Source organism: Aotus nancymaae, unplaced genomic scaffold (assembly GCF_030222135.1).
Source record: "Aotus nancymaae isolate 86718 unplaced genomic scaffold, 86718_ANA_hifiasm-v0.15.2.pri h1tg000077l, whole genome shotgun sequence".
Lineage (NCBI taxonomy): Eukaryota > Metazoa > Chordata > Mammalia > Primates > Aotidae > Aotus > Aotus nancymaae.
This window is the reverse complement of record NW_026988492.1, coordinates 20,355,451-20,378,945: the sequence shown is the minus strand read 5'-3', so window position 1 is coordinate 20,378,945 and position 23,495 is coordinate 20,355,451. Positions and strand designations below refer to the sequence as shown.

The 23,495-nt window shown below is 44.3% G+C and overlaps 1 protein-coding gene across 10 annotated transcripts in view; it reads right to left on the bottom strand.

Annotated features, from left to right (window-relative positions):
* Positions 1–23,495, bottom strand: part of FRMD4A (FERM domain containing 4A) — a 679,421-nt gene that overhangs the window by 202,960 nt on the left and 452,966 nt on the right. For all 10 annotated transcript variants that reach the window (XM_064368421.1, XM_064368419.1, XM_064368420.1 and 7 more), the window contains one exon: positions 3,917–3,982. In XM_064368421.1, coding sequence (XP_064224491.1) covers positions 3,917–3,982 — 66 coding nt within the window. The remainder of the gene's footprint in view (positions 1–3,916; positions 3,983–23,495) is intronic.

Below are 23,495 nucleotides of genomic sequence, written 5' to 3'. Positions count from 1 at the left end.
GGATGACAGCCATTTTTCTCTGCAACACAGAGAAGGAAAATGTTGCGCTCATAGTGGCCAAGTTTACAGCGCTGCGTGAATTATCTGCGTGGTTGTCTGCTTAGCGCATCCTCTGGCAAGAGGCAACTGGGGAGTCTATTTTAATGTCAACAGCTTTCTTGCCCGACACGGATGCCAGAGAAGCTCCCCTGCTTCTGAAGGTCTGAGGTGTAGCCTTTGATGAGTCTCCTATCCTAACAGTGCCTAAAAACTAATCTCCGCGATCTGCCCCATCTTATTAATGTCTTTCAGTCAGTCACCCTCATGCAAACCCATTTACTTCTCTGGGGGACAGAAACACCTGCTGTGAACCTGACTCTCCATGTTACAAACCTTGTTGGGTCAATGGAGGTGTCTTTTCCACCCATCTCCCTCTCTACAGCTCCAGGCCAAAAGATCGGGAAAGCCATTGTTTCATCTAAAACTTATTTTTTATTTTATTTTTTTGAGACAAAGTCTCACTCTGTTGCCCAGGCTGGAGTGCAGTGGTGCAATCTCAGCTCACTGCAACCTCCGCCTCCCGGGTTCAAGTAATTCTCCTGCCTCAGCCTCCCGAGTAGCTTAGACTATAGGTGCATGCCTCCACATCCACTTCATTTTTGTATTTTTAGTAGAGACAGGGTTTCACCATGTGGTCCAGGATGGTCTCTATTTCTTGACCTCGTGATCCGCCTGCCTCAGACTCTGAAAGTGCTGGGATTACAGGCATAAGCCACTGCGGCCGGCCTCATCTAAGGCTTATTACAAATATTCTGAAATTATTCTTAACAACAACATCAGTCTCAGTGTTTAATATATTTTGATGACTAAAGTATACATGAACCTGAGGGCTATCACTCTATGAATGTAAAATACGAAAAAGAATAGTATAGGTCAGAATGTTTTACTAAAAACCTAGAGGTGGGTCCAGATGAGGTAGAGAATCCAGATTCCCTTTAGAAAGGATACTGCCTGACAGACAGAATCCTGGGCAACAGAATTTTGCAGAGGAGTAAAAAAGAGTGATATATTTAAGCTGTCTTTTATTCAGTAGTTTTAATTTTGTTTCTCCACGTTTTGCTGAAGCTCAGTCTGCAATTAAATTTAGAATCTTTCCATAGATATAAATAAAAAAAAAATATATGTATTTAGCTTAACACACACACCATCTACCTATCTGTACATAGGTAGATACACTATCAATGTATAGACAAATAGTATGTGTCTCTATGCATTGAGAGTGTGTATATCAATGTACAGATAGATTGCGTGTATATCTATCTATAGATAGATTGTGTGTGTGTGTGTGTGTGTGTGTGTGTGTATTAAATCCCCTGTCAAGCAACTGGTACAATGGCAAGAAGTCTTTGGGAGAAGTAATGCCAAGACATCTTATGGTTCATCCGTTCTTTCATTCAGTGAGTCCGTATTTAGTGACATTACATGCTTGATCCTGGGCTATGTACTGGATACACCGTGATGAAGACACAGATCTAGCCCTCAAACTGTTGGGGCTCTAGGAAGTGATAACAAGTACACAACCAATGACAGTGAGGCGTGACTGTGTCATAAGAAAGAAACTCTGGACAGAGGCAGCTAAGACCCAGACTTGGTGGAAGGGGTCAGGGAAAGCGCTGGTATGGGGTGTCTTCCAAGTTGTGAAGTAAAGACCTAATGGAGACCAGCCAGGTCCAGGGCATGGGGGTGTGGGAAGGAGCGTGTTCCAGGAAGAGGGAATAACACAGAAAGCCTGTTCTATAAAGCAGTGGGAAAAACGTGAACTTCTCTCATTCGCCTAATTCAACATTTTCTTAGTTTTATAGGGTTGAGGATAACTGTTCCAAAACAGTTGTGCGCATCAGTAATTAAATCTAGTTTTTTCTCAAAGCAGGCTGGCCAAGAGATAGTTTTTGAACTGCCATTTGAGATTTCATTTCCTATTCCAGAAGGTGGCTTATTTCTAAACCTCCAAGCTTTGAGTCAGGAAAAGCATGTAAAATACACCACACCACTCACCTGTAAACTCTTCACGCTGACTCTTGGCATTTTGAAGCCTCAAAGGTTTCTCAGTTAACGATTCTGCTAATTAAAGAGATCTCACTCGACTTGATGGTTTCCCTTTATTGCCTCATTCCTCCAAATTCAAACCAGAAGCTTGACTTTTAGTGACTTTAGGCCATGGAATCCAGCCTAAAAAGGCCATAAGCGAAAATGCAGGAGAACCCTGTATATGGGGATGTTACTCATGGCATTTACTTGTAATAGTGGAAAACTGTTTTTTGTTTTGTTTTTTTTCCAAGATGGAGTTTTGCTTTGTCACCCAGGCTGGAGTGCAATGGTGTGATCTTGGCTCACTGCAACCTCCGCCTCAAAGGTTCAAGTGATTCTTCTGCCTCAGCCTCCCAAGTAGCCGAGATTACAAGCACACACCACCACACCCAGCTAATTTTTGTCTTTTTTTTTTTAGTAAAGACAGAGTTTTACCATCTTGGCCAGGCTAGTCTCGAACTCCTGGCCTTGTGATCTACCCACCTTGGCCTCCCAAAATGCTGGAATTGCAGGTGTGAGCCACCGCACCCAGCTGGGAAAACTGTCTTTTAAAAAGCCCTTAAATATACTCAAATGGGGGAATGATTAGCTAATAATGGTATATCAATTTCTAGAATTTATACAGCTGCTCACAAAAATGATAAATTATAGTAACTTAGAAAATGTTAGTGAAAGACAATATTAAGTAGAAAAATAAGATATGTGGAATTACACATATATTATGATTACAGCCATGCAAGAAATATAAATATGAAAAATGCTAGAAAGAAATCCACCCAAAAGAGAACAGCACTTGAATTAGTGTCATGTGATTATGAGCCTTTACCTATTTTGTTTTCTGCATTGCATTTATAAAGCCTTTATAATTTGAGTCCCATTAAAAGTATTAACTCAACGTCAGCAATTTGGTCATTTTCAATTCCAAGCAGCATGTACAAGGCAACACGAGACAAAAGTGTCTGCATGTGAATTTCCCCTTTGAAGTCGCATCATTTCCCCCACGACTGAGCAGGTGGGCATCCTCTCAACCCACTGATGAACTGTGGCTTCTTCACAGCAAAATGTGATAGAGAATGAAACACAACGTCCCGGGGCCTGGAGATAGACGTCTAACAATAAATAGCAAGTAAATGTAATAAAATTTGGCATTGAACAACAGATCTGGAATGGTGAACTCTTGAAGTCAGAATTGGAGACACCATTCTTGAGAGCTTTGGGTCAAACAACGGTCTGTTTAAAAGCAAGTTGAAAAAGAGGAGGGTCTATGATTCCAATTACTTCTCCAACTTTGCTGACACTGATGTGTTCTCAGTTGGGATTAATTGATTGATTTCATGCATCTCAGTTTCTCCAGATGCTCACAAGTGATGCCAATGTCAACCCATGGGATGGGTAAGAAGGGGTTCGCTTAGCCCTTAGAAAGAGGACAGAGCACAGAGACTGTTCCTCTTTATTCTCAACTGGAAAAGAACAAAGCTTTTTCTCTCCCTTCTGAGCAAGGAAGACTAAATCAATTTTAGTTACAGCAAGAGTTATTTAGGTTACATTGTAGTTAACTCCTTCCAGGCAGAAAGAATAGCTCATTGGCATTGTGCAATTTCCTTTTCTAGAAATTTGCAACAATAGGGTAGATATACATCTGGCCTTGAATGCCTTAGGCTGGTGTACAGACACAACCAAAACCACACACACAAAACACCCTGTTGTGTCCTAGTCATTCTTCCACAGATTTTAACAGACAGAGATTTAAAAACAGTTTACCATCTCCCCCTTCATTCCCAGCCAAATCAAAGTCTGAAACCACAACAGTCTCCAAAGAAACTTAGAAAGTTGACCAAAAGTGATTTACCTGTACTAGGAGTTCCAGCTTCCTGTCATCAAGAAGATGTACTTGACATCGGCGGCCCTCCGTCATCTAAGAGGGAAGAGAAATAGTAGTCACTGAGAGTCTAGCAGCCAAAGGGTTAGAGAGTCGCTGATGCTGGGCTCTGCCAGGCATATTCCTCTGGGCAAAGCTTCCTCTGGGAGTCGGCACGGTATAATGCCAGGAATTGGAAGGATCAGTTCATTCATTCATTCGAAAATATCTACTGAGCACTTTCTTTCCTTTTGAGACAGAGTCTCGCTCTGTCACCCAGGCTGGAGTGCAGTGGTGCAGTCTCTGAACACTGCAGCTTCCACCTCCTGGGTTCAAGCGATTCTCCTGCCTCTGCCTCCCATGTACCTCTACAGGTGTGTGGTGCCACGCCTGGCTAATTTTTGTATTTTTAGTAGATACGGTGTTTAATCATATTGGCCAGGATGGTCTTGATCTCCTGACCTCATGATCCACCTGTCTCCACCTCCCAAAGTGCTGGGATTACAGGCGTGAGCCACCCATGCCCAGCCTGAGCACTTTCTATATGCCATGCACTTTTCTGGGAGCTGGGTGTACTGTGGCACATAAGACAAAGTCCCCATCCTCATGGAGCTTATATTCTAATGAAGGAGATATAAAATAAATTAGCAAATACATATATAACATATTCTCAGGGGTGGTAAGTGTTGTTCATTCTTATCTTCCATTAAATAATTATATCCACATGCACTAGGGTCAGAGCTCAGGTTCCAATCTCTGCCTCCTCTTCATTTATCCCACTTGCTGGTAACCAGAAAGCACATGACCACCCACCTGGCAATGAATTTGATTTCTGTGCTAATCAGCCCCCTTTTTGTGTATGACCTGATTCCCTACAGTGCTGTCACCAACAATAGAAAAGCACTGGAGACGAGCCCACAGGCAAACCCAACCTTTCCCACTTGTGCCTTTCAGGACTAAAATCTCTAAGTGGTATAACAGAAAGACTGGGAGACCCAAGTCTAGTCTTGGTGCTGCTGGTTACAAGGGGCTGCAGGACTCTGGACAAGTCACCATTCGTCTGCATGCCCCTGTCTCATATACAAAAATGAATGGGCCGGGCCCAGTGGGGTGCTGGTGAATGTTTAACGACTGGCTTTCTAGAAGGAAAAAGCCTGATTTGTAGCATTTGCTGGAGCCTGGCAACACCCTCACGGGAAATCCTTTGAAGAAAAGGCTTCTCATGGATGTCAACTGGTGCCTGTTCTAACCATAAACTGTCTAGCTGCACTCTAAATACCTTCACTGTGTGTGATTTCAAGTCACTGTCATGACAACACTGCTAGTAATTCCAATACACAGACACAGTAGACAAAAATAACCCCAGCTCATAGAAAACAGTTAAGTGCCGTAAAAATCATTAGGATAGATTTTTATTATCTTTGTTTTTTTCACACCATGTGTTTAAGCATGTGTATATCATTTAATTTTAACAATGGCTACGCTTTACAATTGGCACCCTGCATTCCTGAAAATGTAGCAATTAGCTCTCACAGGCTAGTATGAACTAGCTCCAACACCATTGTCTGGACCAGATGACACCTAAGGTTCCTTCCTTGTATTTCTTTTTCTCGCTCTCTCTCTTTTTTTTTTTTTTGATGGAGTCTCGCTCTGTCACCAGGCTGGAGTGCAGTGGCACGATCTCGGCTCACTGCAACCCTGCCTCCTGGGTTCAAGCTATTCTCCTGCCTCAGCCTCCCAAGTACCTAGGACTATAGGTATGCGCCGCCATACCCAGGTAATTTCTGTATTTTTAGTAGAGACGGGGTTTCACCATGTTGGCCAGGCTGATGTTGATCTCCTGACCTCGTGATCTGCCTGCCTTGTCCTCCCAAAGTACTGAGATTACAGGAGTGAGCTACCGCGTCTGGCCCCTTCCTTGTATTTCTTCAGAGAAATACCTTTAGAGAACTCAATGCCTATTTTATAGGACTCTATAGCTCCCACTAAATACAAGTTCTTTTCCCCAGCTAACTGGTCACTTTAAGAAGATTTAAAAAAAGGATGCCTATAGAAGATCCTGGCTTTGTCTCTTTGTTCAGCCATGAGGGTCCTTTTCATAAGCCCTTCCACCAGGAAAGATAAAAAAGACAGTCTCGGATGAAACACAATCTTGCCTTTACACATGTAGCACAGTGCCTGGCTCTCAGGGAGCTGTTATTTTAATTTTTTTTTTTTTTTTTTTGAAAAAAAGTCTTGCTCTGCTGTTCAGGCTGGGGTGCAGTGACACAATCTCAACTCTCTGCAACCTCTACTTCCCAGGCTCAAACGACCTCAGCCTCCTGAGTAGCTGGGACTACAGAGCAGTCTCGTTTCTCTCATGAGCCACAGGTTACAACTCTCCAGGCTAAAAATCCCCCTGATGCTTCTCAAGGCCTGTTAGGGCCAGAGCTGCTACCCTGACAAGAATGAGCTGTCTCTGCAAATGGAAGCAGGTGGCACAGTGGCGAGCTGAGGGAGCTACTGCACTCACAGCTCAGTCCCACCCAGTGGCCAGCCGGCCTGCGTCTTCATGACCCTCTCCTCGACCCTGAGCTCCTAAGACCAGGAGTTATGGACTGGAGTGTGTTTCCCTAAAAAGCGTAGGGTGAAGCCTTGACCTTGTATTTGCAGGCAGGGCAGAATTAAATAAATAACAAAAAACATCTCTTCTGGTTCAACAGGGATTATTCATTAATCACCGACATATCCAAAGCTGTCATGAAATCCTATGAGAAAATTATCTTATTCGTTCCTCAAAAGAAGTCATCCCGTATTTCCATCAAGTCAGATTTCCCTTGTTTTGGGGTCCAAATCAACACAGCACGTCCTGCTTACATGGGGCTAATCTCGATGTCTCTTGATTCTGAGCTATAACACTGACTCAGCAGCCCCCAGCTCTGAGAAGAACCGAGAAAAGTTACACATACTCATAAACCCTCCAATGAACAGATTAAAAACCGAGGAAAAACTTCAATCCAAAGCCTTGCCATTCCGCACATACAAGTCAAAGCAGGCAGCTGTGGACATCAGATGGGTCTATGCAAAGTCCTTATTCACCCGTTGAACTCTTAACTGCAGGTGTTAATTGCCTTAGTGGGAAAACGAGCTCAGGTCCTATTTAGAATCCATCAGTCTTGCACAGAGTAAGCATCCTCACTGATTGACTTGATTTTTAAAAATTCCATCAGCTTCCTTTCAATCATTCCCTAAGTTCAATGAAAGCCACTACAATTTTAAATTAGACCGACATAGCTGCTGCTATACCAACATGTATAAATGATTCCTTCATCAAAAAAGTCCACTAGAAGTGTTAATTTCAAGTTTCAACAGGGCAGATAATAGCAATTGCACAGGTACTTTAGATAAAATGTTCAAGCTACACTGATTCAGTTCTCATTAGAAAGAACCTAAGGTTAATAGAGTAAAAGTTTTAAGAAGGAAAATGGTTATCACATTCAGAAACTTTTGCTGAAATTTTTAAAACTTTAATCATAGATTTAAGAAAAGTCTCAATCGAGAATAGGAGACTTTGAAGAAAGAAATGCTGTTTGTTTTCTGCATTTTCAAACAGTTTCGAGCTTTTTTAAATCATAAAAGGTTAAGGGTATAAACATGCTCTTGTTACTTATTCACAGTCTAATTAATTTTATGAAAACAAACTGGTATCTGAAAGACATTATTGAATCAAAGTTTTAATCACAGTAATAAAGAACATGAAATGTATCATTTTCTCGAAATATTTCCAAGCTCACAAAGTTCACACTCACACTTGCCTTCCCTGAGGTTCTCATTTTCATCTGAAAAAAAGAAATTCTCATTACATGAAATAATCTCACCTTATATGCTTAACAATTTAAAGAAGTTACTATGCATCACGATGTTAGTAACCACTCCAAGTCTTCCAATTTCTGTCTTCTCCTTAACAAATTCCTGGGAAATTTACAAGCCTACTCCATATTTTAGTGCCTCCCTTTGAAAGCAAAATGTCTCTGCAAACAGTCAGCACAGAGAAGTGTTTAAACAGACTCACCTTTGAATCATCATGTTTTTGAAGGTACAGCTTTCTTTTGACAGCACTGCTGTGGTTTATTTCTCAAAAGGGAGCACCTGTCTGTTGTTCCATACTCAAGTAAGATTAGAGTATCCTGTTCTTACCATCAGTTCAGAAAAACTTCACCATTCTGCGTATGTACACAGAAAGAATTGACATCTGTAGCTTTGTCTGGCTTGCCAGGCACACTGAAATTTTCTTTTCAATACTAACCACAGTGAAATAATACTGTGTTCCTTTTTTTTTTTTTTTTCATTTCCAGCTGTTCAGGCACTAGTGGAGCCCTAGCATCACCCTCAAAGGAAATTATTTAGAGAACAAGGCTTCTCATAGATGTCAGCTGGTGCCCATTCCAATTATCAATTGCCTTGCTATGATACAATTCTAGCCCAAGCAGCGGCCTGCCAAGTGCCCTATGATTCTAAAGGAAATATGGAAAAGTGCTCCTTTGAAAGTGAAGTGTCTGCCCCAATTTATCCAACTTTGCTGTTAAGGTAGACTCTGACATGCAGACTGTGCAGAAACATGGAAACACATTTATGATACTAGCTTCAGTCAGCACAACAGACTAGCATTGATATGTATCCTAGCTGGGTGCAGTGGCTCACACCTGTAACCCTAGGACTTTGGGAGGCTGAGACAGGCAGATTGCCTGAGCTCAGGAGTTCAAGACCATCCTGGGCAACATGGCAAAACTCCGTCTCTACTAAAAATACAAATAAAATTAGCTGGGTGTGGTGGTGCACGCCTGTGGTTCTAGCTACTCGGGAGGCTGAGGCATGAGAATTGCTTGAACCCGGGAGGTGGAGGTTGCAGTGAGCCAAGACTGTGCCACTGTATTCCAGCCTGGGTGAAAGAGTGAGACTCTTGTCTTAAAAAATAAAAATAAAACAATGAAAATAATATGTATCCTAATTGTCATGCACATGGACAAGGATTAAGAGGTGAAAACAGAAATATAGGAGTAGATGAGCAAGGGCGTTAGGCTTTTTGGTGGCTTACCCCACCCCACCTCACCCCACCCAAATATGACTTCATATGTTCCTTTTATTTTTCAGTTAAAAAAGTATAAAAAAGAAACTTTATCTAGGAAGATGAATGACCCTATTTGACGTCAGGCATAGGAAAATGGAGCACGAGAAGTTTCTTTCCCAGCAAATTTTAGATTGCCTCTTTTTAACATATACAATCAAATATTAATAGACACATGACAGTGAGTTGTCATATAAGCCAGAATACTTAAGATTGAACACCTGACACATTCTCACCCTGCAGACAGAATTAATGGGAAGCCAGGCCAGACTCAGTGGCTCATGACTATAATCTCAACTCTTTGGGCGGCCAAGGAGGGAGGATCATTTGAGACCAGCCTGGGCAACAGAGCAAGACTCCATCTCTACAAAAAATTTAAAAATTAGCCAGGTGTGGGGTGCACACCTGTAGCCCCATCTACTCCAGAGGCTGAGGCAGGAGGACTGCTTGAGCCCAGGAGTTGGAGGCTGCAGTGAGCTATGATCCTGCCACTGCCCTCCAGCTTGGACAGTAGAGTAAGACTGTATCTCAAAAAAAAAAAAAAAAAAAAAAAAAAAAAAAGAATGAGAAGTCCATTTTGATCAGAAGTACTTTTGAGAGTGGAGATTTTGGAAAGAAGGATTTATAAATACATATTTCTGAAATAGCCTGACATATTCTTCAGGGCAGAAGGAATAACTGTTCATATATGGCAGGGGAGTCACTGCCATGAGACTTACTGAAGTAACTAATCAGCAATAACAAATGGTGACTTCAGGATGGCTTGTAATACGGAGAGGCGCAGGATACCCAGATCAGAACTGGAATTTAATTTTTCTGGTTGAGGCTTAAATTGGAAACAGTCATAGGACAGCAACTTCAGAACATTCTGCTGTCTACACCACACAGGGACGCAGAAAGTAATAGAATTTTCAAGGTTTGGCAAAGTCTCTCTCTCTCTCTCTCTCTCTCTCTCTCTCTCTCTCTCTCTCTCTCGACAGTCTCATTTTATTGCCCAGGGTAGAGTGCAGTGGCGCCATCTCAGCTCACTGCAACCTCCACCTCCCAGGTTCAAGAGATTTTCATGCCTCAGCCTCCCAAGTAACTGGGATTACAAGTGCTCGCCAACACGCTCTGGTAATTTTTATAGTTTTAGTAGAAACGGGGTTTCACCATATTAGCCAGGCTGGTCTTGAACTTCTGGCCTGAGGTGACCCTTCTGCCTCGGCCTCCAAAAGTTCTGGGATTACAGGAGCGAGCCACCATGCCCTGCCATGGCAAAGCCATTTCTTAAAGACCGTGTAAACATTTTGAGTTAAAAAAAACCCCAAAAAACCAAAAAAACACAAACATGTTTTATTAAGAATAGTTGCTCTTTGAATTCAAAACCAAGTCAACCCTATTTGCATGTGTTGCTTCCTATCACCTTCTTCTCAACATACCTCCTTTCTTTCCTCTGTCTTTTTGGTTTAGCCACGTCTTGATGTCCTCTCTCTCTGTTTTCTTTCTTGCCCTTTGCAAAATAATTTCTTTCTTTCCTTTTTTCTTTATTTTGAGACAATCTCCCTCTGTCGCCCAGGCTGGAGTGCAGTGGCATGATCTTGCAACCTCCGCTTCCTGAGTTCAAGCGATTCTCCTGCCTCAGCCTCCCAAATAACTGGGATTACAGGTGCCCACCACCACACCCGGCTAATTTTTGTATTTTTAGTAGAGACAGGGTTTCACCATGTTGTCCAGGCTGGTCTCGAACTCCTGACCTCAGGTGATCCACCCACCTCGGCCTCCCAAAATGCTGGGATTACAGGCATGAGCCACCAGGCCCAGCCTGCAAAATAATTTCTATGCTATGGTACATGCCTGTGCAGGAGGAGCTCAGAAGAAAGAATCCCAGTTCCACTGTGTAGAAGGTTTTTATTTCATTTTGTTTTTCTTTTTTTTTTTTTTTGAGAGAGGGTCTCGCTCTGTTGCCCAGCCTGGTGTGCAATGGTGTGATCTCAGCTCACTGCCTCAACCTCCCGGGCTCAACTGATCCTCCTGCCTTGGCCTCCCAGACATGCACTGGAATTACAGGAGTGATCCACCACTCCCGGCTTGGTTCATCTTTTTAAGCCTTGCTCCTTTTCTGTAGAAGAGGGGTAGAATAGCTTCTACGTCATGGAAATACTGCGATTATTAAATTAACTAATGTTTGGAAATTTCGTAGCTCTGTGCCTGGTACAGAGTATATATTCATCACAATGTTAGCTGTTAATTATTATCAGTTGTATGGTTTTGGAAATACTTAATATGTGTTGAACCCATAGTCTTCATAAGGCAGGAGACAGATATTATCAGGTTCATTTTAATTTATTTTTATAGACAGGATCTTGTTCTGTCTCCTAGGCTAGAGTGGCGCTATCATAGCTCACTGCAGCTTCAACCTTCCAGGCTCAAGCAACCTCCCACCTTAGCCTCCTGAGTTTCTGGGACTACAGGCATGTGCCACCTTGCCCAGCTAATTGTGTTTATTTTTTGTAGAGACAAGGTCTCACTACGCTACCTAGTGCCTTAACATTAATCAGAATTTAAGACATTATTTCATACTTGTTAGGTTGTGAATGGATTCCAAAAAGAATAAGATTAATACTTTTCCTTAAGAAAGATATTATAGACTTTCCTTAATGAGTATTGTGTCTCTCTATACAACTATACATTCCTGGTCCTTTTTCCCTTTAGAGTAAATGGCATGACCTTTCAGTAAGGAGATATTAGTGAATATTGGAAATTGCACTAAGACAGTTAGTCTGAAGACTGTTTCTTAACTTTGGCTCCGTCAGTAAGTAGCTGATTGACTTTAAGCAAGCCTGTCAATGGTTCTGTGCTGTATATATTGTATTTGTGAAATGAAAACTTTGAATCAGATAAATTCTGAAGTATTTGAAAGTTCCCAAGCTCTGTGAATGTCTAAATCGATGCTAACTCAAAAGTTATAATCAATAACTAGCTACCTATAATCAGCTACCTAGGCTGGTCTCGAACTCCTGACCTCAAGTGATCCACCCTCTTTGGCCTCCCAAAGTACTGGGATCACAAGCATAAGTCACTGTGCCTAGCCTAGAGCATTTTTTTTTGAGATGGAGTCTTCTTCTGTCGCCAGGTTGGAGTTCAGTGGCGTGATCTCAGCTCACTGCAACTTCTGCCTCCCAGGATCAAGCAATTCTCCTCCTAAGCCTCCCGAGTAGCTGAGACTACAGGTGCATGCCACCATGCCCAGCTAATTTTTGTATTTTTAGTAGAGACGTGGTTTCACCATGTTGGCCAGGATGGTCTCGATCTCTTGACCTCGTGATCTGCCCATCTCGGCCTCCCAACGTGCTGGGATTACAGGCATGAGCCACCGTGCCTGGCTGAGTCTAGAGCATTTTTATAGAAATATAGTGCAGTTGTGCAAATTGATCCTGAACCCAGAAAAAAACATGTGCTTTTTAAAACAAAAACTAAAAAATAGTCAATCGACGCATGCTTTCTGTTAGTTTCCTGAGGCTAAGTTATGCTGAAACTATTACGGGCAAGACACTGGGGGCGGGGCTGAGGGAGGGGACGGTGAGGGAGGAGAGCTGTTTAGTGAAATGTTCACAGGCTGCCAAGAATTTTTTTTTACCCTAGTTACCAACTGCCTACTCATTTATGTCCCTGGAAAAGCAAGTCACCAAGTTGTTTCTCATATTCATTTTTGAGACGGGACATTTATAAAACAATAAAATAAGCAGTATTAAGGACTCACTAGCATTGCACAAAACAAAAAATTAACCTTTCAAGACATGCTTCATTTAGGAAAATTACCATTACTCCCCAAACCACCTGAAATGCTATCCTTTAAAACTCTGTCATCAGACAGAAAATTCAGATTTCAAAAGCCAAGACCCTACCAGTGACTTACCTCGGACAGCATGTCCTCCCCGAGTACAGTCCCAGAAACCATAGGACACCCTAAGGATGTCGGATGCAGGACAGCAGCCCCTCACAATCTGACCTCTGACCCAGGCCGTTCTGTGGCTCAGAAGGAAATTCCAAGGCCATGACTGTGACTTCCCGGCACAAGTCCTTGCTGGTGCTCGGGGTACTGGGTCACCTCAAGAGCCACATCCTTCTCTCTACTTCAGTTTTCTCAGAAAAACAAAGACTCAAAGACCAATCTAGGTACCCAAACACTGCAAGACCACAAAATCTCAATAATCATAAAGCACATCACAGCCAGGAGGCGATGAAGGAATTAACTCGCAATTAAAGCAACCTCAAGAAATTCAACCTCACAGGAAACACACACGGAGAGAGAGGCCTTCAGGTGACTTAAAAAATTGTTAAAAATATGAATCCCTGCACTGTAATCCCAGCACTTTGGAGGCCAACGTCGGCAGATCACTTGAGGTCAAGACCAGCCCAGCCAACATAGTGAAACCCTGTCTCTACTGAAAATACAAGTTAGCCAGGTGTGGTAACATGCACCTGTAATCTCAGCTACTGGGGAGGCTGAGGCAGGAGAATCACTTGAACAGGGGAGGTGAAGGTTGCAGTGAGCCAAGATTGTGCCACTGCACTCCAGTCTGGGTGACAGAGTGAAACTTTCTCTCAAAAGAAAAAAATTAGATACATACAGACAGTGTAATTGTTACTACAGTGAAGTCATTATATTTATCATTTCACATGGTTACCTTTTTTTGTGGGACAAGAGCAGCTAAAATCTATTTATGTAACAAAAAACCCTAACACGATACAATTTTACCTTTAGTCCTCAGGTTGTACATTACATCTCTGGACTTGCTCACCCTGCATATCTACTACGGATCTGTATGTATCTACACATCTGTGGGTACTCAGTCGCATTATGATGTAAACTTCAAATAAACACAGTCATATCTTTTTGTTTGTTTTTTTGTTTTATGTTTTTGAGACAGGGTTTCACTCTGTTGTCCAGGCTGGAGTTCAGTGGCATGATCACAGTTCACTGCAACCTCTGCCTCCCTGGGGCTCAAGAGATCCTCTCACCTCAGCCTCCCAAGTAGCTAGGACTACAGGTGTGCACCTCCACACAGGGCTAATTTTTATATTTTCTGTAGAGATGGGGACTCACCATGTCGTCCAGGCTGGTCTGGAACTCCTGGGCTCAATCGATTCTCCCACCATAGCCTCCCAAAGTTCTGGGATTACAGTGTGAGCCTCCACTTGCAGCCCACATATATATATGTGTGTGTGTGTGTGTGTGTGTGTGTGTGTGTGTGTGTGTATATATATATATAAAAAATATAAAATAATACATTATGTATAATACATCATATAAAATTATGTAATAAAATAATATAATATAAACTATATATAATAAATAACATGTATGTTTATTAATTCATCTATCTGGGCATGGTGGCTCACCCCTGTAATCCCAGTTACCTAGGAGGCTAAGGCAGGAGGATTGCTTGAGCCCAGGAATTTGAGACTAGCCCGGGCAACATAGCAGGAGACCCCAGCTCAGAAATACAATTCATCAATTTCCTGCTCACACTTCACTTGTACGAGGGAAATAACAGCGGGCAAGTGGGGATCTGTCCTAAACCTTTAAAGGTCAAAGGTTGACTATAATTTTTTAATACAAATTTTTACTTTTTATAAAAATTTTATAATATAATTATTTTTATTATAACTGTAATATGATTTTTATAATAATTTTTCCCTCTGGTTTATCTCATGTTTAGTTTTGTTTGGTTTTCGAGTGACATCGTATTGAAATAAATGACAATGGAAGGAAAAGGGACACAGGCCTGAGACAGCAGAAGCCTCATTCAGAGAGGAAGATCTTGCTCCAGCTTTGCTCTACGACCTCTGGCAAATGATGCCACCTCTGTCTTTACTGTGACTCTCCTGGATTTAAAAGAACATACGCAGGTGTGGCCAGGCACGGTGGCTCACTAGGGGTAATGCCAGCACGTTGTGAGGCAGAGGTGGGAGGATCATTTGAGCTCAGGAGTTTGAGACCTGCCTGAGCAACATGGCAAAACCCAAAACAAAAATACAAAAAATCAGCAGAACATGATGGTGTGTTTCTGTAGTCCCAGCTACTCGGGAGGCTGAGGTGGGAGGATTCCCTTAGCCCAGGAGGCAGAAGTTGCAGTGAGCCGAGATCAGGCCACTGCACTCCAGCCTGGGCAGCCGAGTGAGATTCTGTCTCAAAAAACAAAAAAAATATGCAGGTGTGTCCTTCAGTCTCTTGGCTGCTGGTTACAGGTGCAGCTTATACACCAGATGGAAGTTATTAAGTGAGTGGCTCTATCAGAAAGAAATTAACATGACAATGTTGATGTAATAGAAAATGGAAATGATGGTGTAGTCTTCAAAGCTCAACCCTCTGCGGGTTTGCACCTGAAGTCATAACCCGGGCTGGCTTTTACTTGCGGATCTTTGGAAAGCACATCCTAGTGCTGCTGCTGCTGCTGCTCCTACAGCAAAAGGAAATTCAGTTTTCTCTGATAATGCAAGAGAAGGGATCCAGTGGTTTATGTGACTCAAGCCACAAGTCCTCCAAGCCGAGTAGTTAACCATCTCCACATGATGCTACAGGACAGTGTGTCAGAAAACATTAATCATCAGTCTTGGCTGGGTGCAGGGGCTCAGGCCTGTCATCCCAGCACTTTGGGAGGCTGAGGTGGGCGGATCACCAGGTCAAAAGATCGAGACCATCCTGCCCAACATGGTGAAACCCCATCTCTACTAAAAACACAAAAATTAACTGGGCGTGGTGGTGCGTGCCTGTAACTCCAGTTACTCGGGAGGCTGAGGTGGGAGAATCACTTGAAACCCGGAGGTGGAGGTTGCAGTGAGCCAAGATCACACCACTTCACTCCAGTCTGGCAATAGAGTAAGACTTTCTCAAAAAAAAAAAAGAAAAAAAAAATTCAGTCTCTGGGCCTAAAGTCTAGATGATGAGGCACAGACCCAAGCAGGTAAAAGACCGGTACAACATGAAGCTCTCCTGAGGCCGTTATGGCATCTCACTGAAGAGGAACTCCTACCCACAGCTCAGCTGTGGGATGTGGGGAAGGAGGGGTGCACTTTCCACCTTCCAACCAAACAAGCTATTGGCGTGGATGATGGACAGGTGTGACCGACGTGCAAGGCCAAGGTTCCACTGAGGCGGGTCCACAGGCACCACCCCTGCTCCTGGCAGCCAACACAGACAGGGGCAGATGGACACTGAGAGACGTAATGGCATGGGCCCCAGAGTTAGGTCCTGCACCACGGACACCAAACTGGCAAGCACAGGGCAGAAGCCACTCGCAGGTGGCAGGCAGGTGCATGTAGGCCTCCAGGCTCCTGGTGGGCAGCAGTGCTTTCTGGGTGACATCCAACTAGCTGGACCCCTAAAATTTGGAGGAACCTGATTTTTCCTCCTAGGTTCTGCCACTGCTAGAGTGTCTTCTGAAAACAGGATTTTATTTACTTCCATTTTGAGTACATTATTGTAAGGCCGGTCGCCTCGCCGGGAGCTCGGACGCACAACCCCCCCCCTTTTTTCTGAAAGCTCGGACATACTAGGGCATGTTCCCTTCTCCCTTTCTCGCATGGCCTGGCTTTCCCTTAAAGAACCCAGTATGCAAGCAGGGTCTTGTGATTCTAGCCAATAAGCAGCCAAGTCTTTCTAGCCAATAGCAGCCGAGTCTTTCTAGCCAATAGCAGCCAAGTAATTCTAACCAATAGCAGCCAAGTCCTGTATGCAAACAAAGGCTTGTAACCTTACCCAATAGTAGTCCTGCTCTCCCACAACCAATCGAGCTCCTTCACTCCCTATAAAACCCCACATCTGCGAGGAGTCCGCGCGACTTCTCCAGCCCCTCCTGTCAGACCGCAGAACCTCGCCCGAGAGCCTGAATAAATTCCTTCATATTGGATCTTCTTGTGTTGGCCTCAGTTTCTTCCTTTTAAACTCGGCAAGAACTCAAGAACAAACCTAGCCTTACAATTATCAGGATTTTAACCCATTATCTTACTGGAAATACACGCACTTAGGAAGCTGTATTCACAAGCCCTCAATGACAACACAACTGCAGGTTTGTACTTTTCACTCAAGCCTGGAAACACAGACAGCTTTGATTCTGCAACTGGAGCAACCAGAGCCTCTGAAGAGCCACAGAGCCTTAATCTTGCTGAGCACCGGATTGTATTATTATTATTATTAATCATCATTATTAGGCGAGGGGCTGGGGAAGGGAATAGAGTAATCCTTACAAAGGAAAGGGAGCGGGAATCTATATCAGAGAGGGAGTGCTGTGCAGTCGGAACAGAGGCAGAGGCTAATGGGAACAGAGGCGCGAGGCATAGAGCAGCCCTTGGGCAGATCTGGACAGAGGCCTGGGGAATGAAGGCCCCGGAGGCCAGTCCTGATGTGAGTGCAGAGTGTGCTGCTAACATCTGTGAAAGGCGACTGTCTGAACGTGGATAACAGGCTCTCTGACATCGGCCTCACTTCACCAGATCCCTTTTGTTCAAATACTCTCCTTCCCCCGCTCCTCTCAGTCCCAAGACTGGGCCATCTTGGACTTTCAGAGTCTGTGCCTCCAAGGGCCACCCTCTCCCTTGCCATGGGGCCCGGCCCATGCTGTTTCCATTGCGTTTTGCTCTAAGTCCAAGGCCCATCACTGTGGTCTTCTCTATGCCATGCATTCAGCCTGGTGCTAGGGACACAGGTGGCCCAAGGGGCCATGGTCCTGTTTCTTGCTGATTACTGGCTTGAGGGAAAGATGCCACATACCTTCTCCTCTCTGAGGGGCATGTCCACAGTACTATCTGGCGGCACTCTGGGCCGTGACGTTCCGTCCTCCCCTCCCCTCCTGCTAGGACACCTAACATGGAGTCTGCACTGGGTTGTCGCCACTGCCATCATGCCAGCCCCAGGTCCAACGAGGCTGGGGACACTCCAGAACAGGAGGCAAGCCCATGAGGGAGATGACTGGACCCAGCTTCATTCAACATTCAGTTATTGATAACAATAGAACTCAACTCGTGCAATTTACATTGACACATCACGCCTTAGGCGGGAAGGATAGCACCTGGAGGGGAAAACTGCCATTCTACATAAGCCATCCAGCCTTCTGTTCTAGAAAATCCAGCACAGCATCACGGTGCAGAACCGTCAGCCCACACCAGGCACTGCATCCTCAGCACGGTTGTGGGCCAGCTGAACGCCGAGGAAGACCCCATATGGGGCTCCACCAGGCGTTCCTGTGAAAGAACATCACGGATGCTTAGGTTTGCACTGATGACAGACGGGTTCAGGTCTGCCCTGCACAACTGGGCTGACCTCCTCCCAGCCGGGCATTCACGCTGTTTCTTCCTCCCTCCTCTTCCCAATACTATTCACGCTTCTGCAGACACTCCAGACACTATACACAAACACACAGGGTTGCGTGGGGTGGGCGCCGTGCACTGCTGCCACCGATGTGTCACGCGTGATGTGTGGACGCCGGAGCGGCGGCCTCTGACAGGAGGAGATTGTGTTGTGCCGCTGCACGCCTTGGAAAGACTTAGGTAATGCAAAAGCTTGTTCTTTTTTTTTAAAAAAATCTACTGACAAGTTGCTCTAGTAACCCAGAGAAGTGAAGGAGAAAGCAGCTGCCCCACCGTGCAGATACTGATTCATGCAGATGTTTCAGTGCCTCCTGAAACAATAAAACCGTGAACATCTTCCCTGAAAAAATAAAGACCACCTAACCTCAACCTTTCCCAGGTTCAGCTTTTTACCAAAGACTGAGGGAGCCGCTGACTCTGCTGGGTTCTCCCTGCTCTGCTGCTCCAGGCCTGGCCTGCAGAGAAGGGCACGGGGGACAGCCAGGGGTCTCTAAACGGCTGTTAGATCCTCTTGGATCCCGCAGACTCAGTGGCTTGCTGGGGGTGACAAGGGTGGTGGCAGGCACACATCCCACTCCTGTCCCCCAGCGACCTGGGGACCTGGAGGACTGAGCCTCCCTCGCTGCCCTCCCCGGGCCATGCCGCTGGGGCTTACAGTGGGTCAGGGCCAGGCTCCAGAGCCCGGCTGTCCGGGGCTGCGGCTTATCCTGACTTCACTACTTCCTAGCTGAGTGTGATCCTCCAGAAGTTACTTCACCAGCTTGGCCTCCTTCCCTAATCTATAAATCGGAGATGACTGCAGTCCCTACCTCGTAGAGTTGTGAGGAGAAACAAATAAGTCAAAACACCTAAAAATGCAGAATTCTGAACGCGGAGCTACGGACAGCCACCCACGCACAGTGGAGTCAAGCGCTGATCCAGTGCGCCACTCCCTGCTCCTGTAGGAAGGCCAGGGTTGGGGGGCGGGGCTGCAGCTCCCCGTCCCCTCATGCCAGGTCTCCTGTGGCTCTGGATCAGTGAGGAGGCTAATTCAGGGCACACAGCATTGGGGTGGCTGTCCCCGGGGACTGAGCAAGTGTCAGGCCTTCACAGAACGAAGCTCTGTGGCACTGGTCATTTGTAGAGGTGGACACTTCATTCAGACAGGAGGCTTGGAAGCCCAGCTCTTTTTCCCAGTAACTGCGGTTCCCAGGGACATCCTGTGCTATCCGGCAATCATGGACAGAGAACAGATGAAAGGAGCACGGGAGCTGGCCCAAGAAAGGAGGTTAAGGAATACCCATGTACGACCTGTGGGAAAATGCCCAGGTTCTTACACGGGCACATGATTCTTATTCACAGCACATGTGTTCACACAGACATCCTGCAAGGATGGCTGGGTGAGGTGTAAACCCCAAAGAAACAGAACAAGCAAGAAGCGGCCAGAACGTATACACCCACCTAACATCCAAATGTTCCCTGGGGGAACAGTGAGGAAAGATGGAAAATAACACCTGTTCTCTGCCACATGGAGCTCTGGCTTCAGTATGAGTGACAGAGGTTGTTTACATGTTTGCTTGTTTGGAATAGAATGAGAGTCTTTTTTCAAAGGGAATGGGTTTAAGCGATTCTCCTGCCTCAGCCTTCCGAGTAGCTGGGACTACAGGCATTTGCCACCATGCCCGGCTAATTTTTGTATTTTTAGTAGAGACGGGGTTTCACCACGTTGGCCGGGCTGGTCTTGAACTCCTGACCTGAGGTGATCCTCCCGCTTCTGCCTCTCAAAGTGCTGGGATTACAGGTGTGAGCCACTGTGCCCAGCCAAGAAAGACAGTTTTTAAAAGCCCAGATGAAAAGATAGGGCTGAAAAAAAGATAAGTTTGACTCTCTGGATCCAAAAGAATATAGTTTGTGTGGGAAGGTGACTTTAAACATAAAACTTTGATCACATAATAAAAATAAAATTAAATGAAGAAGTGAAGATTCAGACGTGAAGAACACAAGGTGTGTGCTGCAGAACTCTCAAAGGAGATTAGATTTTAGTATAACAAAGGGTGGAAGACACACAACCTACAAGGAATATTTTCAGCATTTTTTGCACACTGCAAGTTTACAGGGAGAGAGTTGCAAAGCTAATGATATTTATTTATTTTGATTAATTTATGTATTTTTGAGATGGAGTGTTGCTCTGTTGCCCAGGCATTGGTGCGATCTCAACGCTGCAACCTCTGCCTCCCAGGTTCAAGTGATTCTCCTGCATCAGCCTCCCAGGTAGCTGGGATTGCAGGCAGCTGCCACCATGCCCTGCTAATTTTTGTAGTTTTTAGTAAAGATGGGGTTTCACCACATTGGCCAGGCTGGTCTCAAACTCCTGACCTCTGGTGCTCCATCCACCGCCTTGGCCTCCCAAAGTGTTGGGATTACAGGCTCAGCCACCGTGCCTGGTCATGACACTGATATTTAAAACAAGGGAAGCCTAAGGAGAACAAAAGAACCTTTAAAGATATGTTCAAAGCAAGAGCAAGGAAGGGAATAGACTCCATTGTTTGGAGCAAGTGTATGCTGGCCAGGTGCAGTTGCTCACACCTGTAATTCCAGCACTTTGGGAGGCTGAGGCAGACAGATCACCAGAGATCAGGAGTTTGAGACTAGCCTGGCCAACATGGTGAAACCCCGTTTTTACTAAAAGTACAAAAATTAACTGGGCATGGTAGCACGTGCCTGTAGTCCTAGCTATTCGGGAGGCTGAGGCAGGAGAATTGCTTGAACCCGGGAGGCAGAAGTTGTGGTGAGCTGAGATCACGCCACTGCACTCCAGCCTGGGCGACAGAGTGAGACTCCATCTCAAAAAAGAAAAAAAAAAAAAAGAAAGAACAGCTGAACAATTCAGCTTCTGTTTGTTTCACTCAATCAAGAGGGAAATGAAAGGAATATAAATGAACTACACCCTTTGCCCAAAATAAATCCCAGGTGGTTTATAAAGTTGAATTTTAAAACCAGGTAGATGATTATTTATCATGCTTCTCTAAGCCTAAAAGCAATGAGGGAAAAAATTATAGTTTGACTACCATACAAATGATACTAAAAAATAAATTATACTCCACAAGGCCCCATAAGCAAAAGTAAAAAGTTAATGTACATTTCAGGAAGGCATTGTAACAACTAAAATGGGAATTACTATATTAAAGATAAAATTGTTTAATTAGTAGATAATTACAACTTAATTAGAAGACCACTAAGGCCTTCCAGGAAATAGAATGCAAACAGCTTAAAAGTGCAGATCATTTGGCTCTGTCATTTCTCTTCTAGGAATTCTCCCCATTGAAACAAGAGAAATAGAATAAAGAATTACGCACAGTAATGTTCACCACAATGTGTTCACTCAAGTGCTTATGGCATCTTCATTACGTGCCAGGTATCTTGTTAGATATATAATAATGAATGTCATTTTGTTCCTATACTTAAGGAATTTTATGTCCCGTAGAGAAAACACCCAAGTTAACAGGCAGTTGCAGAGTGATCGGTGTGACTGCAGGGGTGGGTATAAGACACTATGGAATGGGACTGGGGAGACACCATAACTCACACCTGGTGGAACCATCAATACCCCAGGGAGGAAGTGATAGCTGCGGAACACAGCAACGTGAGGTAAGAAGGGACGAAATGGGAGAGAACATAGAATGTTCTGGAAACGTCACCCAGGTAATGAGCTGAAGGACAGAGTGGCGGATGAGGAGGCAGCAGTGAGAATTACAGCTGGCCGCCGTCTTTATGAAAGCAAAGAAGGGGGAACCAATCGTCTGAGTGAGGATGGCTAAATCGCTTGAAATAAGAAATAGCCGCTGAGCACTGTTTTCAAGTCAATTTCATCGTGAGACCAAAATGAGGGAGTCTGGAGACAGGGTTGCAACGGCAAGATCTACAAACACTTGGACTGCAAAGTGATATGAAAGTACAACCTGTCTTCCTCAATCCATGTATTTCCCCCCAGCGATTTGTGAACGGACACAGAAGGCGAGCATGTCAGATTTACAGATGGCAAAGAGGTTCGGATGGAAGCTTCGAAATGTAAAAGTCGGGGTCACGCTGCTCTTACGGTTTTGTGTCCTGCTCTTCGTGCACGTGCTAGAAGCACAGGATCGGAATAAGGGAATTGAGAGGCGCCCTGCATTCTGCTGTGGTTATACCACTTCTGGAAATCTGTGTTCAATTCTGGGTGCCGTATTTTACAGAAAAAGTGAAAGAAACTGGAGAAAGACCAAAGAAGGGTAACCAGACCAGGTGAAGGTCCAGAAACCAGGACTTGCCGGGACTGCTGAAAAAGCTGCATCCATGGCCACTAGTGGTAGTGTGAGCATACAATCTACTGGCCATTGAGTGAATGCTGTTATTGATTATATAGAGAGATCATGTATAAACTGGGACTGTCCTGGGCTTACCCGATTGGGAGTTTAGGGGACTTGCTAATCTGATGTGTATAAAGTGAAGGCAGGTTAACTTTGCTTTCGTGGGCAAAAAATAGAACCAATGAGTGGAAATTCCAGAGGACACATTCAAATTCAATAGAAGGAAGAACCTCCGAACAAGCATCATTGTTCAAAATGGAATGGATTGCCCCATTATCATTGCAAGTTATCAGGAAGGGACCAGAGACATTAGCAAGGGAAGCTGTAGAAAGGATTACAGAACTCAGGGACAGACAGACTCTGAGATCCCTTCCCTCCCTCTCCAGTAAACTGTGATGTATAAGACATGGATATATAGGCACAGCAAGAAACAGAGTTCCAAGAAAATATACTCATTCTGATAGCTGATGTATTTACTTGTAATGTTTCTGGCTATAATACTACATGCAGTTTGATGAAACAAATTTTTACATTCACTCAATGCTTCAGAAGGCTTACAAACATTTCAGTACAGACTGATAGGCACAAACACATTTTTCTACTTTTTGATCCTACCAATTTCTCTTGTATAAATGTGCGATCAAACATCCTCTATTTAAAACGTAATGCTGTGCAGAAGAGTTATAGCATCTGTTGCTGGTTTGGTAGAGAATTCACGTTCCGTAATTCATTGGTAGAGAATACAAAGGCTCCGTAACTTAGAACCTTATAACATTGTCCCGGTAACATG